The sequence below is a fragment of the Alosa alosa genome, chromosome 21 (genome assembly GCF_017589495.1).
Source record: "Alosa alosa isolate M-15738 ecotype Scorff River chromosome 21, AALO_Geno_1.1, whole genome shotgun sequence".
NCBI lineage: Eukaryota > Metazoa > Chordata > Actinopteri > Clupeiformes > Clupeidae > Alosa > Alosa alosa.
In genome coordinates this window covers 18,877,967-18,893,814 of record NC_063209.1, presented here as the reverse complement: position 1 = coordinate 18,893,814, position 15,848 = coordinate 18,877,967, and the positions used below count along the sequence as shown (strand labels likewise).

Below are 15,848 nucleotides of genomic sequence, written 5' to 3'. Positions count from 1 at the left end.
TAACCCTTAAACATTCTAACATAACATTCCATTCCGCAACAATTGAAGGTTCTAAAATTGAATTCCTTAGAATGTTCATTTTCCAACATGTGACGGTACACCATTAAGGGTTAAAGATTGGACACTGGGTCAGAATCTTGATTCTCTGGTAAGGGCTCACAAACCCTTTTTGACCCCAATCTGACCCCATGCCCTTCCCAGGTGAGAGGAGGAGGAAGGGGAAAAGCACAGCAGGTTTTGGTCTTCGTTTTCCCCTTTCTCCTACCTGTCTGTGATCATCCGTCAAAATGCTGAAGGTGAAAGCACCTGATTTAGATTAGATTAGATTAGATTGAAATGAAGCGAAATGATTGAAATAAAGTTTGCATCTAACCAGAAGGGCAAAAAAGCAGAAAAGTGCAATGTGATACACAAAGGATAGACAGGTGGTGCATAGACAGGACAGGATATATAGTGCAGTGTAGACTGTAGTATACAGTTGGTTTACAGAAGGTGGTTTACAGTAATATAAATTAAATATTTTGTTATTTAAAATAGTGTATTTGTTTATTTAGCTTCCCAAGACCCCAAGAACCTTAATTGATAATTAATTCATTATTAAACTAATGGGTAGATTCAGTAGATGGCAGACCTATGAAAACGAGGGGGTTCTGGCAGCAGCACTATGAGCCAGTACCCTATTCTACAAAAACAAAACAAAACAACAAAAACCACCTCCTCTCACCTTCTCTTCTCATTTCTTAAAGCCAATATGCACAGGCTCATTTTAAAAATGGCCACTCTAGATCCTTTACTCTTCTTATTTCTTAAAGCCAATATACACAGACTCATTTTAAAGATGGCCACTCTAGATCCATTAAGAAAAGATGCTGGTTTGGATGTTCCTCCTTGGCTTTCTTTTCTGTCCGTACTTTTCTTCTTGCTGACATGCATAAGCTAATAAGGAAACCGCTCTTGAGAGCCGGAGCCATTTGCTGGAGGGCTGTGTTTTTAATGAGATTCTGCGTGGGGTGGAGTGCCAGGGCCAGGGAGAGGACTCTGAGGCTGGGCCAACTTCTGCTGTGTCTTCTGCCTCTTTCCGCTGCTCTGGCTCCAAGGTGCAGGAGGAGGGGTAGTGATGATTCCCGGCGTGGTGGAGAGCGATGACCGGGGTCAGAATGAGCTGTCCTCGCAGGTCAACACCAAGTGCCACCGCCGGGCCTCCTCCAGGGCTTCCAACGCCAAGATGTTCCTGGCGTGTGGTTTCAGCTCCGCTCAAGTAAAAAACTGCAAACTTGCTACTTGTTTCTAATAATAACGACGCTAAGTTATATTCATAGAGTGCCTTTTACAAAACCAAGGTCACACAAAATAAGTCCTATCCACTTGAACCTCTGGCTGCCACTTAAGACTCCAGCAATGAATACATTTGTAAATTGAGAGCACCCTGTGTGAACAGAAATATCTCATTCAATTAATTTCATTTTCAAGTGCAAAATGTAAGTTGCTGCCAAAGTGTACCAGGGAGGGCTTGTTCTGCTTAAACAACCTAAAACTGGCATCACCAATAATCTCATCAAATCCTTGGTGTCATTCCGTTTGCTCCTAAATGACAGGATTTGCTCTCTTTGTCTTTGCCATCCCATTAGGACTCTAGTGACTTCAGAATCAATTTAAATGGTGTTATGACAATCCAGGCAAAACCGCTTCAGCAAAGACCACAAGGATCATCTGAGAAGTCTCCGTAAGTCACTTCACTTCTGTTCAAATAGCATCTGATCTGTTGAATGGTTTTTGTGTAATATGTCTACTCAAATTTGTTTTTCAAAAATACAGAATCTGATAGTAACACTGATCATTTTGGTGTGAGAGATCCTGGATGTATGTGTGTGCTGCTGTCCTTGCCCACGCTGGCTGGCTAGGTCTATGGGACGCTGCGGTGCCACAGGCAAAAGCACATCTCCCTGCCCCCTACCGCCCCATACACCTCATTATCACCTGATCCCTTGACCTTTGCTAAGCCTAGCCCTATGCATGTCTGTCTACTGCACTGTCACGCTGTGGTTTTTATGTTTCTTATATCATTTTGCCTCTATTGTGACTTCATAACTGTCTGATTTGCAATGTATATATTTTATACATTTAATCTATGAGCTTCTCCTACAATATATCCAATCTTTCTTTGCACCAGGATGCTGTAATGTGAGCATTCTATCCAGTCACCAAGGAAGGCTTAGCTGACGCATGCATTCTCTTGCTTTCTGCTTCGTGCTCTAGCCGTGACTCGGATGACCGATCCAGCGCGCTGGTGTGTGGCCGGTCCGAGGCCCAGAGGTCCCTGTGTGCGTTTTCCCATCGAGCCCCAGGCCAGCGCCGCCTGCTGCCCAGACTCAGTGGCAGCAGAGCCAGAACCCTGAGCAGCAGCCAGCCTCTCCACAGCAACCAGGCCCTGCATGGCACCAAGCTGTGAGTACAAACCACACTATCCTTATGACAACACCACACTATCCCTATGACAAAACCACACTATCACTATGACAACACCACACTATCCCTATGACAACAACCCAGTGATTATGAGCAGTATAAAGTCTCTCTTAAAAGTTTAAAATACTGAAGTTTTGTCAGATTAGAACTAGTTGCATTCACATACAGTATGACACTATCCTATTTATGGTTTGTAATGTTTAAAATATTATGGAATCTAAATATATTTCATACCGTATATTGTGACTGTAGAGTGTATGAACACCAACAACAGGCTTTCAAGGGAGATTTCCCAGGATTCCACACCAAAATACCACAACAGAATCGTATACTGTTTATGCACAGTTAGTGCTGTTAGTGCTGGTCCCATGCTTTGGAAAGTTATCTGTTCCCTAAGTTCAGTTTTGAGTCTTCCTCAATCAAACTTCTATCAGAGAAATGTGTGAGGGTCTCATCGAGAGAGCTCTCATAACACACTGCTGAATGTTTAATGAACTCCATCCTGTACCTGAGGTCAGGAGCCTTGCGTGTCATGAATATTTTTTAAGAGATGTTGTAAAAGTGTTCAGCCAGATAAGTGTGATCCCCTAACCTTACGTCTAGTCATCTAAAATGATGGAATCCCGTCATGTCAAATAAAGCAGCAACTTATCAAGGCTCACTCATGGAGCATTAGTGTAGTGTTGCATGATCTGTTCTGACACCAGAAAATCCACATCCAATCCACTGTGGCTATCTTTGATTGCAAGCCTTGTTAAATTGCTCCCGTAAGCACAATGGCACAATTATAGCTTTAGCACCAAGTCACATTAGTTATGCCAAAAACACCTCATCTTTCTCCAAACGCACTGCCCCAGTGCAATTACGAGTGGTGTGACTCCTCTAGTGCCACCAGTCGCCACTTGTGCATAAATAAATGTGCTAATTTAGCCTAGAGCGAGGCCGTCTCTCTCTCTCTCTGTCCACACTCTGAATGCTGCAGATGCCCGGTCAGCGAGGGGCTGCCATCGCCACCCGTCAGTGCGGTGTTGAATCGCCGCCCCCTACACCTCGCCTCGGATGCTCCCGAGCAGGATACCTCTGGGACACGCCCTCCCCGATATGCACAGGTGAGCCAACACGGATACATTCACACACACAACCAGACACACATGCGCGCGCGCACACACACACACACACACACACACACAGGGGCGCAGCTACCCATTTTTGAGTGGAACAAAAGGCCAATCATTTACACTATTACTGTGCATTAGTGTCTATTGAATATGTTTTTATAGAAATGCTGCCAATTTGATGTTTAACTTGATGTTATACTTGATAAGTATTGATATAGTGCATTGCCACTTCAAGAGAGTCTAAACGGTTCTCATAACGTCCTTTTGCCAGCTATTGCTCACAATGAATAAGGCTGATAGGCACTCTAGCCTTGTTTGTTTGCACCACATTGACAACACAATATTAAGTTATTACAAGGAGCCTTCATTGTTAGGATATGGAAACATGTAATGAGTTGCTGCTAGCATGACATTTCTGTTTGCAGTTGGCCATTAAAAGTGCAGTATGAGCATGGTAGCCACCTAGCTATCTGAATGGAATAGGCTATGTATCAATCGGCATTATGCTTAACAAACGCTAGTTAATCTGTTAACATTCATATTTCCAAGCCTCCAAGTACAGACGTCATCACTTTAAATCCTACCTGTTGCCTTTCACCGTCCACTTGTTTACCTGCTGTCGCATCCCTGGACATGCCATCTCCGTTTCCCTCTTTCTTTTTCTATTTTTAGTCGTCAACAGCTTTTTTTTGCTGTATCCATCTTTTTCCATAGACGGCAACTCACTACTCGTAGGCCTACTCGCCCAGCGCTCACGGCGCCCCCACTCTCTTTTCTATGTCAAAATTCTATGATGGAATCTTATGAGTACACACGTACACACACACACACACACAACACACGTACACACACGTACACACACAGAACACACACACACACACACACACACACACACACACACACACACACACACACACACACACACACATGCATACAAACACACACACACACACACAGCACACAAACTAAGTGAGCTCACCCACACACAAACACACAAACACACACAGACACACACACACATGCATACAAACACACACACACACACACACACACACACACACAGCACTTTGTTTGCCTAGTGTGCTTATGGATCCTTGGTTTGTTTGTGTTGGGTTGTGTTTGCACTTGTACAGTGCAGGGGGGGTTAAGTGCGCTCTATTGAACTCTCTGGAACGCTGCTGTTTTTCTAGCTCTGTGAGTGCAATTGCGTAAAAGCATGAAATTCCATTAGTCAGAACTAAGTGGTCTGTCTTGCTATGACATCACTGTTATTAACTGATGGCTGGGAATGAAAGATAAAATACATGTCCTAATAAAATCTGTGTAATTTCTGTCACAAGATCTATCATTGTAATGAAATAAGTCATTCCGTTTGGTCATTTATTTATTTATTGGGGGGGGGGTGGTATATTTTTTTGCTGTCAGTAATAGCCTGGACCATTGCCTACAATCACAAGGTCCAGTAAGGTCCAACCTTACCATCCAACATATTTCCCCCTCATGTTTGTGTTCTGTAAAAGTCCTCCATTGCTCCTCTTGCCCGGGGTGCCCAATTATTTTAATCTCAGCTTTTGGCACGACACCACTGACTGTCTCTTTGAGGTGCCTAGAAAATGATACTGCATTGATAATCTGGGAACGAGTGGGGAACGAGGAGCTAATATGAGACTTGTGACGCACTTGTAAATTGGCCAACCTATTGCTGTGTTCATCTGCCACTGTCTGAAGACGAGAGTAGGGGATTCTAAGTCAATACACTGTTGTTTGTCATTTTCAGCAAATTCCTCATGATTGCCTAGTTTTAGTGTGTGCAGTCAAAACATACCTGGCATTTTCATAAAGTGATCCTGGCTCTGTAAATAATAATAATAATAATAATAATAATAATAATAATAATAATAATAAAAACTGTTCCAGCCAATCAACTCTCTACTTCAGGCACACAGAAGAGATAGTCTTTTGATTGCTGTTAAATTGATTTGATTGGCTGTTAAATTCAAATCAACAACTTTTCACTATAGTGACACCAGTTTGATTTGAGAATGTTTACGATGTTGGCTGGCTGATCATATCAGATCCTTTCTGACGTGAATCTTGTATATGTGGAAGATAAACAGTTTTAGACCTAATTTCATCTGAAACTTTCACTGGATAATTGAAAACAATCTATCTGATGTCTATCATGTTTTTTGCATAAAACAATATGAAATTATGATCTGGTGCATCATATGAATATTATATTGCTCATAAATGTTAAATAATGTGGTAATAAATGTCTTAGAATGGTAGTAATTTCATTCTGGATTCAGATTGTGTTTTTCTCACAAATTGCACATGGACCTTGGAACTAATTTTCAGTTGACTGAAATGGAACCAGGATTACCTTGTCAAACTTGTTTCCAGACATCCCTTGCATGCATCTTTTTCCCCCATATTGCATTTTTAATGCGGTCTTTACTTTTCTACCTCTCACTTTGCCTGGAACGATGATTCACAGAATTAATTAAAGTTCAAATTCATTAATTTAACACCACACCGTACTTTTCTGCAAAGGATTTTTTGAATCAATGAAATGATGATTTTCAATACATGCCTTCCCAAGTGGAAGGAATTTAAAACCGAACCTCCTCTCTCTCTCTCTCTCTCTCTCTCTCTCTCTCTCTCTCTCTCTTCACCTTTCCTTTGTTCCTCTCCTCCCCTCCTCTGTGCTTCTGACTCTGATCTGTCGTTTCCACACCTCTTCTGTCCTCTCCTCTCCTGGGTTGTGCTCCCTGGCTGTCTCCCTCCTGTCTCCTTCTCCTCTCCTCACCTATTCACTCTTCCCCTAATCTCACCATCATTCTCTCATCTCTCCTCTCCTCCCATTTACTCTGCCACCCATCCCTTCCTCTTCTCTCCCTCTCTCATTGCCCCTCCTCTCCTTCTCTTCTCATGTCTCCTCTCCTCTCCCTCTCTTTCTTTCTTCTCCTCTTTGTTCCTCTCTTCCACTCTCTCACCTCTCCTCTCCTCTTCCTGTCTCTTCTCTCCACTCCTCCACTCCCTCTCTTCCTCCTCTCATCATCACTCCTCTCACCCCCATCCATCTCCTCCTGTAGCCCAGGTGGAGGCTTCTCCGTGGGGGCATGTCCAGTGCAGTCCACCCCCGTTCCAGTCTCCCGCCGCTGAGGGAGCCCACTCTGGCCAGGCCCAGCACCACCCACACCACCTGGGTGAGACTGACTCCTCCACCTCCTCCACCCCGTTATTCTGCAGTTCCTTACATGGACCTAGACGCACAGCAGGAGGTGCTATGTTAGTTCACACAAAACTGAAAAAGTCCTATTGCATCACCTCCTCTACTTAACATGTTGCAATAACAGTGCAAGTATTGGTGGTGGGGGTAGAAACTCCTTAAGCTTAAGTATATTTGCAAATAAAGGGCAACACAGATAGAAAACCTAGCTTTGTGCACATGGCTACACTCGAGAGCTTTCCAATGTCAACAAACCATATCCACATAGCAAACATGAACAGGTTAGAATGTCCTGTGTTCATACATTACAAAAGCTCTCCCTCAAGGGTCTGTCTTCTGTCCATTGTCTTGCAGTCTGACAGACCCATGAAAAGTAGTTTCTCACCGGTGGATTTTGCCTGCAGCGTGATGAAACCACCCGGACATGTGGCGCTCAAAGGTTAGTGCACAGTTTACATGTTTGGCCAGCAGGGGGTTGAGTATGCCCCGCACAACACGTGCGGAGGGCTAAACTGGTAAGCGCAGTGGCCAGAGAATGCCTCCATCCACAGAGCTAGTAGTCTAGATTTACGTCAGGAACCCTTGTGAGTGGAAGGCCTCCATCACTGGTGACCAGAAAGGAGGTTTAACAAACACTGAGATAAAACTTAACCTCTGGGTTGTCTGAACCTGTGGCGACTAAACCCGAGCTGTCGGTTCCAAAACACCGGTTACCAGTTAGTTCAATCAACCCTGTGTTAGAAAACCTAAAGTTGTGCGCGTTCACGGCGAACTTATAAAGGCATCATCTATTGAGAGTCGAAACAATGAGTGAAACCGGCGAAACGAAGAGCACCGTATTTTTCAGAGCCGGAGTAGTCGAGGCTTACGAGGAGAGAACTGTAATAACAAAAAAAAGAGCAATACTTAAGCGCCTGCGTCCGAGACCTTGCTTGGCAGAGAATAGCCTAACTGACCGTGTAAATGCGTACGTTTAGGATAGCCTATTTAATGTCAAAGGCACAATTAAATAATTCACTGGACATCACGTATTGTATTGACTGCTTTGAATGATGCTTTCTTAAACTAGTCTACCTTGTCACAGATTGAGTGGGCCATAGAATTCTTTGAGAATCCCAAATGTAATTTTCTATTTTAACACGGGTTCTGCAGCTGTGGGCCAAGTTAAACTTTTGCGATCCATCTTGGGAAGGGTTAATGTCGGAAGGCATGGGTAGCCTACTGGACACATTTGGAAAATTTAATAAGTGATGCTGACCTGCCAGTTGGTGAAACTACACATGAATGATCCTCGTGGGTTTGTGTCCAGGAAAACGAATGAAGTTGCGCAGGGACTGCTTTAGCGCAAGGCAAACTTTACGCACTGACCGACAGCTTGCCGATATGCTCTGCGTCTCCAACACTACAAAAACTCCCAGTCGGAGAGCGTGTGTAGCCTATTAAAAAAATATTTTATCCCAAATGCGACCAGCATTCTTAACCAAACTTAGTGACAACATGCATACCCGGCTGAGCTGTACAGCTATATTTAAACTTAGTTATCAATTTTCTATAGGCTATGTTTCCCCTTTTTTGTACTGTACTTGTTTTAATTATATCTTCAATGTGTCTGAGATGTTGTTTGTCCATCTGTCTGGTGAGCCAAACACAAATGTCCACTATGGTGTAGGCTACATTAAATATTTATTTTATTCTATTCTAATCCACCATGCTGCTTTTCAAGTAGCCTATATTTAGGATTCAGCTGAAAAACTCTAGCGCTCTTGAAAAACTCGTTTGGAAAAGAATGGATAGGCTATCATGTGATGTCATGGTCTTATCGCCCTATCACAGTGAATTGCACGGATGAATATTAGGCCTACATGATTTTGTGCTTCTTTGTCAATCGGACCTTCGTCAAAATGAAACGCCATTGTGTGACAAGTGTAAAAATAGCGGCCTGATTGAACATGCACTGAAATAACCGAACATAATTTAACATAACCTGAACAAAACCTACCCCCTCCCAGGTTAAGTTCAGAGCCTATGTTACCATAGTTACTTACATCGCCTGATCATTTTTGAGCTTTCTGGAACTGAAATCCCAGGTTTACCGTTTACTCTGGGTTTACATACCCAGTTCAGTTCAGAGCCTATGTTACCATAGTTACTTACATAGCCTGATCATATTTGAGCGTTCTGGAACTGAAATCCCAGGTTTACCGCTAACTCTGTGTTAACATACCCAGTTAAGCCAGTAAACATGCTTTCTGGAATACCCCTTAGAACTAAACTCAGACTGGGCAGTTGGTTGTTATGTGTTATCAGACAATGTATGGGGGCTGTTTTCCATGACTACAGAAGGATGCTGAGGGGGAGGTATGTTTCAGTCATGAGCACGGTCGGGCAGCCATTGATTACTGAGAGCACACTCCTCCATCTGTTAACGTTCTCCCCAGCGGGCCTCCTCCTGTTTACCAGTGGCCATATAAGTCACCGTGCACACTACCAAACTAACTCTATTAATTACTTTATTAATTAACTCTACTAATGCTATGCATTCTTTTTGACAACTCTTGACAACACTAATGCTATGCACTCTTTTTGACAACTCTGACTGTTTTTATGGAGATTGTAGCATTTACAGTATATCTACACATGTGAATATAGACTCTTTCTATTTTAGTCTTTTAGTGTTTTTCAGTTAGTGGTACAGTTTGTCTCAGTCCCTTTGGTGCAATTCTCGAATAATGCTTAATGCACATTTGCAATACATGCATACTGCACATTTGCAACAGTTAGTAGGCTACATTTCTCAAAACAATTAGTGCAAACTGCACCGCATTGTGAATAACCTGCAAAAGTGTGTATCTTGCTCAAAATGCTTAGTTTATGTTTCAAAAGCAAATATTTATGCCTATGAAATGGTCAATGCAATCATGACATGTTATGATGCCATTGCTTATGTCAAGATAATCAAAATGTTTTGTCTTGTTGTCAATGTGACAGTTTACTCTGTACATGTAAGTATTTTCTAATGAACAATGTGCAAGGCAGCACTATTTTCTATTTCAAAACTACTAAGTTACACATTATTGTGTGTGAAGGGGGTTGATTGCAAGATGTTTTAAATGTTTTACTGTTGACAGACATTGTGACAGTAAAAAAGGCTTTTACAGCATTGTGCAAATGAAAAATGGCCAAAATACAGTAAAACGCCCCTTGGTCAGAGCTGTGCACCACTGTGCATCTTTCTATACATCCTGACGTTCCTGTGTGTCAGGTCACATACATTTATATGCTAGACAGACTATGACAATTAGTTATGACAACTAGTTGAAGACATTTGCATGTAAGGACACAAGTGACGAAATAAGGCCAATTTTTTATGGGGTAGGGCTATTCATCAGGGAACCAGTGCATTTTGACCAATATGACATTAGCCATTGAAAATTCCAAAAACAGCAGACATTTGTACAAAATCAGTTGCATGGATGTAAGAAAGCATTGCTATTTGTTCAAAATGGGGAGAAACTGCTTCAATTATGTGCACGAGTGAACAGAGTTTGAACAAACAGTTTTAAGACCATTCTGATCTGGGAAATGCATTACCATTCTGATCTGAGAAATTCATTACCATTCTGATCTGAGAAATGCATTACCATTCTGATGTGAGAAATCAAAGCAGCTGAGAAAAGCTGTAATGTGTTTCACACATCTCAAACATGATTGTGTTGTTTCGATATGTCTGTGTTTGCCACAGTATGTTGAATTGTTTTTAGATCAACTTGATTTGTAGAAACATAAAGCCTGTTTATCTGACTAAATATTCATCTGATAAAAAGCCTCCAGGGCTTTTGACACATTTAGTGAATCAAAGTAGCAATTTAGAATACATTGTAGCACCATAATGACTTCAAAAAGGCCTCACAATAATATGATAACACCACTTTTGTCATTGCAACAGGCTTTCCAGGTGACATTTCTAGTATGTTGTTGTTGACATGTTGTGGGTTAGTTCCTGTGTTTGATAATAATGACAACATTGAACTTTTGCCACTGCCATCCTTTAAAAACACATCCAAAGACATCAGTATCTGAGCTGTGTGAATAGGTGAATTCACCCTGCAGGGGGCATTTTGTAGTTCCTACAACCTTTTGAGGAACTGCCACTTTTCAAGTGTGTTTTCGCGACATGGAACTCTCACAATTGCAATAACAACAAAGAAATGGCATTTGGGGGCAGTTTAGCTCATGTTATGGGGATGTGCCCTTTCCCTGCACCCAGAAACCATGAGTGGTTGAAGTACATTTAAGTACACTGCTGTATGTATGTATGACCCATAACAGGGTTTCCTGGTGACCGGTACCGGATGGACGTGACAGGCTTCAGTCTGGGTGTCGCCTCCTCCATGACCAGCAGCTTCTCTGAATCTGCCACACCTCCCCGACGGAGAAGGGCATACATGCCCCTCTCAGCTGAGGGAGAGGAGGACAACAGAGCTCATGTCATGGGTAAATACACACACATGCCCCCCCAGCAACAGAGCTCACGTCATGGGTAAATACACACACATGCCCCCCCCCCATGCAACAGAGCTCACGTCATGGGTAAATACACACACATGAGTGTTTGTTGTACATTTTCACTAAATGAACGTAGGTTAGGTGGCAGCATATTATAAAACAAATATTGCAGCCAGCCGTTCACCTTTATGAGAGTACCAACATCAGCAGTCCTCTTCTCCACAACGTGTGCATTAAAACATTCTACTCCAGCATGGTCAGAGATTAACTAACACCTCTATGAAAACAGTTTTTTCCACCCACCATCAATAATTTTGAGTGTGTGTGGAAAGGCAGTACAATGTACAGACATGAGAACATAGAGGCTATAAAATCCACTCTGGCGCTAAATCTATAGTGGATGGCCAGAGTGAAACAGACACCAACTATATATAAACTAAGACATCAGATCAGGGTATTGATCCTCTATGTTATTGTCACAGATATCCCTTTTAGCTGGAAACGTATGAAAGCAAAGCTTTGGATTGGAAGAGGGAGTAAGACTGAGGTGATATTGCAAAGGGCATGATCAGGGGCCGTATTCACAAAGCCGTTTATCTTACCACTAGGAGTACTCCTAAATCGCACTAAAAGATTTTAGCTAGGAGTTTTCTCTTAAAAGTTATTCACAAAGCCTTTCAGACCTACTCTTAGTAAGGAAAAATGACAACTCCTAAACTAAGAGTGAGTCTTTGTTGCTATGGATGACGTCATTACTCATGCATGAGCTTGACTGAAGTGACCACCTTGATTGGCTGACGATTGTAACGCGGGAATGATTCCAAACACCTCCCTTACGATGATGAGTGACAGGTCTGAGAATGTATGCGCTACACAAGGACGGAAGATTATGAATAACTGACTAAAAAGGCCTAGCCTATATGAATAAAGAGTAAGGCAAAACAAATAGCCTAGTAGCCTCATGAAACATACGGATTGATGCAGTATCTTTGCAACATTATTAAATTAATCTGTCACCATATGCCTACGTTTGCAAAGAGGATAACATTTTAATTAGCCTAGAAATCTAGACGCACCCTAGTGGCAGCAAATTACATTTGCTTCCAGGGCTAGTCTAGAAACTCTCCATTGGCTTGTGAGCTCGAAAAATTAAACTTCTATCAGGCCAATCAAATCGTGTATAGAGTCGTTAGGCGGGCTTAACATAATGATTGATGGCAGAGTTGCAACGGTTTGGCTTGAATTCCCTGCTACTTTAAAACAAAGAAGATGGATGTTGCTGTTGGCCAACAGTGTGACACGAGTTAAGCTTGTTGGCAAAAGTTTAAACTAGCCAACTAGCTCAGCTGGTGGGAAAACGCATGGGACTCAGGGCTGTCCTATTGCGTGCAGAGGGAATTTGAAAGACAACCGATTATCCCGCCCCTCGGACTGAGCACTGCGAACAGTGGGATGCCCAGACCCTACATTTTAATGTGGGTCTGGCTCGTCAGGCTACATTTTAACGTTACATTTAATTTACATGTTGACAATGAGTAGGCTAGTTTTGGTTGTTGTTGGTTGCATTATTGCATCCCTTTTATGCCTACAATGCGAAATTGTTCCCTCACAATGGGAAGCTCCTGTAGCCGCATACGCATTTCAAAACATCGCAACGTGAAATGCCACAAAAAGCTGTTTGTGAATAGGTCTTAGTGAGTTAGGAGTCCTCTCGACTTCTTTTAAGCTGTCCCAGACTTAGTAGGTGCTACTTTTAGTTCTAAAATGCTTCGTGAATTACTTTTAGTGAAAAAAATTATGAGTCCTAAAGATAGGAGTGACACACCCATTATTTTTAGGAGTTGCTCCTAAAATTCGCCACTTAGGAGCTACCTTTAGCCTTAAAATTCGCCACTTAGGAGCTACTTTTAGCCTTAAAATTCGCCACTTAGGAGCAACTTTTAGCTTTAAAATTCTTTGTGAATACGGCCCCTTATCTCTGTCTCCTGTGAGAGAGGAGGTGTGTGTGGGGGGGGGTGATGCAGCTAGATGTTGTGTGATGGCATGGGGGGAAGACACAAGGGCTTGGACTTAATGTGTTTCTTGTGTTTGATTGGACTTGGTGTCATTCCGCAGGTGCAGCCTGTCAGCGGAAGGCACTCGGCAGGTTTCCAGGAAACGGGAGGAGGAAGTGTCAGGTGGTGATGCCGTAGCACAGACCTGTGTGTGTGAGGCTCCTGTTTTACTTCTGGACACAGCCAGGTGTGTGTGTGTGTGTGTTTGTGTGTGAGAGAGAGAAAGGCTCTTGTTTTACTTCTGGACACAACCAGGTGTGTGTGTGTGTGTGTGTGAGAGAGGCTCCTGTTTTACTTCAAGGCCAGATATGTGTCTGTGTGTCTGTGTGTGTGTGTGTGTGTGTGTGTGTGTGTGTGTGTGTGTGTGTGTGTGTGTGTGTGTGTTTATGTGTTTGAGGCTCCTGTTTAACTACAGGACACAGAGAGGTGTGTGTGTTTTTGTTTTTGTGTGTTTTTGTGTGTGTGTGTGTGTGTGTGTGTGTGTTGTGTGTGTGTGTATATGTGTGTGAGGCTCCTGTTTTATTACAGGACAGAGAGGTGTGTGTAAGTAAGTAAATTAATTGATGGGATCCTCTGTAATAGACACGTGTGTACAGAGGCAGAGTCCACTCTAAAGTTGAACCATAACAAAACACACAATTATTAGAGTTCAATGAGATCAGGAACAGAAAGGTATGGTGCTGCACCCTGTATGTGCACTGGACCTGAGGGCAGAAGGAGGTGGAGCGACAGGTGTGTTTGTCTGTGGTCAGGCAGTGATGGTGATGGGCAGTGTTGCAGAGAGCAGAGGGGTATACTACGAAGCAAGGTTACAGACTTCCCCCGGTAACTTTGGGAGTAACTGCTGATCTCCAAAAGAACGCTTTACTGCATGTATTGCAAAGTAATTGCTGAAGTGACATATTGTTTTGAGATCAGCAGTAACTCCCAAAGTTACGTGGATAGGCCAGCAACCTCGCTTCATAGTCCTCAGGCTACTCCATCTGTTTACTTTCTCCCTGTTGACCACATCATCACGGCTGTTTACCAGATGCCATGTGTAGTACTCAAGTAATTGTGTACACTCACACAGTATACTACAATCACAGTGCCTGAATTGAACGTGTTTGACATACTTGTACGAAATAAAAGTCAAACATCTGCTGTGTATATTACATTAAATGTAAATATTTTGCACTTGGATGTGTGACCATGATTGCTGAAAAAAAGCCAAATATGTATGTTTTTTAAGAAATCATACCACATTGTAAACTACAATACATCTGTTCTATTTTGATGCATAATAAACTAAATGTTCATAGTCTTTGTTGTGTTCTCATATATTATGTATCATTAGGCCTATGTGTTATGATATTTTGCATTATTTAGAATAATGCAAAGTAATGGTTAGCAATGTCTAATCATGTCATTGTGAATCAGGCGTGGTATGTACTTGGGTTGTTATTGGCACAATAGAAAATATAGCAAGCAGCAATGAGGGGGTTTCTGACAACCTCTCTTAACTAACCTACAAAAACTCAATGCACGGTTTTGTTTCACACCTGGAGTGTTTGTAGAAGCATCAGAAACCTAGATGGAAGTACAAAAGCACAGAATAGTGAGTTTTGCGTAATCTGGCCCCTTCAAAATATCTCGATTTTTGGCCGGATACAGCTGCACTCGCCCCATGAAGGTGTCGGAAGGCTCCTGTGTACAAGTGGGTGGAGAGGTCTTAGTTGTTTCATATTTTTACCACAAGTGTTTTCAGCCCTACCTAGAAAATGAAGATTAAGCAATCCTATTAGCAGTTATTTTCACCATCTGAAAACAGGGCCATTTATTCCAAATTGTTCCCTGAAATCCTGAGTGCTTCTGGTCCAAACGATGAGAAGCACAAATCTCTGTCCAGCTGGTCTTTAGTGTGCTGCGCAGTGGGCTTGGGATGGAGATGAAAAGCACTCACAACCTGGACACTCTGAGGCTCTGCCACTCCATCAGGGCCAGTTCTGTGCCAGTTCCGCGCCAGTTATGTGTCAGTTCCGTGCCAGCACCTTGTTTTGGTATGTGCGCCTCAAACAGATCCAGAGTTCATTTGCCTCGGATTTCTGCTTTGTCATTCAGCTGGGCAGCTCTGGCAAATGAGGAGGGAGGTGAGAGAAAGGGAGGGTGGGAGAAAGAGAGTGAGAAAAAGAGGGAGGGAGAGAGAATGGTTAAAGGCCACAGAGTCTGTGTGCGTCCAGGCAAATTATTTTTCATCTAGGCTTTTCAAAAAGCCATACTGAGAACGCTACAAATGGCTCATGAAGGTTTGTTTTCATTGTTGTTATTGTTGATAGAAACCCTCATCCGATATATATATCAGCTTGTTAATGATCCAATTCCAAAGCCCCGACGTTCACCTGCAGATAACCTACATTTGCTGGCTCATAAATTAAATGGCCCGATAAATGGCTGGCACGCGCCTGACTCCCAAACAGAGTGGGTGAGCTAAGG

The 15,848-nt window shown here is 42.6% G+C and overlaps 1 protein-coding gene across 1 annotated transcript in view; it reads left to right on the top strand.

The window, feature by feature from the left end:
* fam149a (family with sequence similarity 149 member A) overlaps nt 1-13,799 on the top strand; it is a 22,939-nt gene extending 9,140 nt beyond the window's left edge. The window contains exons 8-15 of the mRNA XM_048232191.1: nt 1,098-1,258; nt 1,629-1,723; nt 2,257-2,445; nt 3,449-3,575; nt 6,680-6,793; nt 7,171-7,255; nt 11,146-11,310; nt 13,438-13,799. Coding sequence (XP_048088148.1) covers nt 1,098-1,258; nt 1,629-1,723; nt 2,257-2,445; nt 3,449-3,575; nt 6,680-6,793; nt 7,171-7,255; nt 11,146-11,310; nt 13,438-13,514 — 1,013 coding nt within the window. The 3' untranslated portion in view covers nt 13,515-13,799. The remainder of the gene's footprint in view (nt 1-1,097; nt 1,259-1,628; nt 1,724-2,256; nt 2,446-3,448; nt 3,576-6,679; nt 6,794-7,170; nt 7,256-11,145; nt 11,311-13,437) is intronic.
* Nucleotides 13,800-15,848: the final 2,049 nt, after the last annotated feature.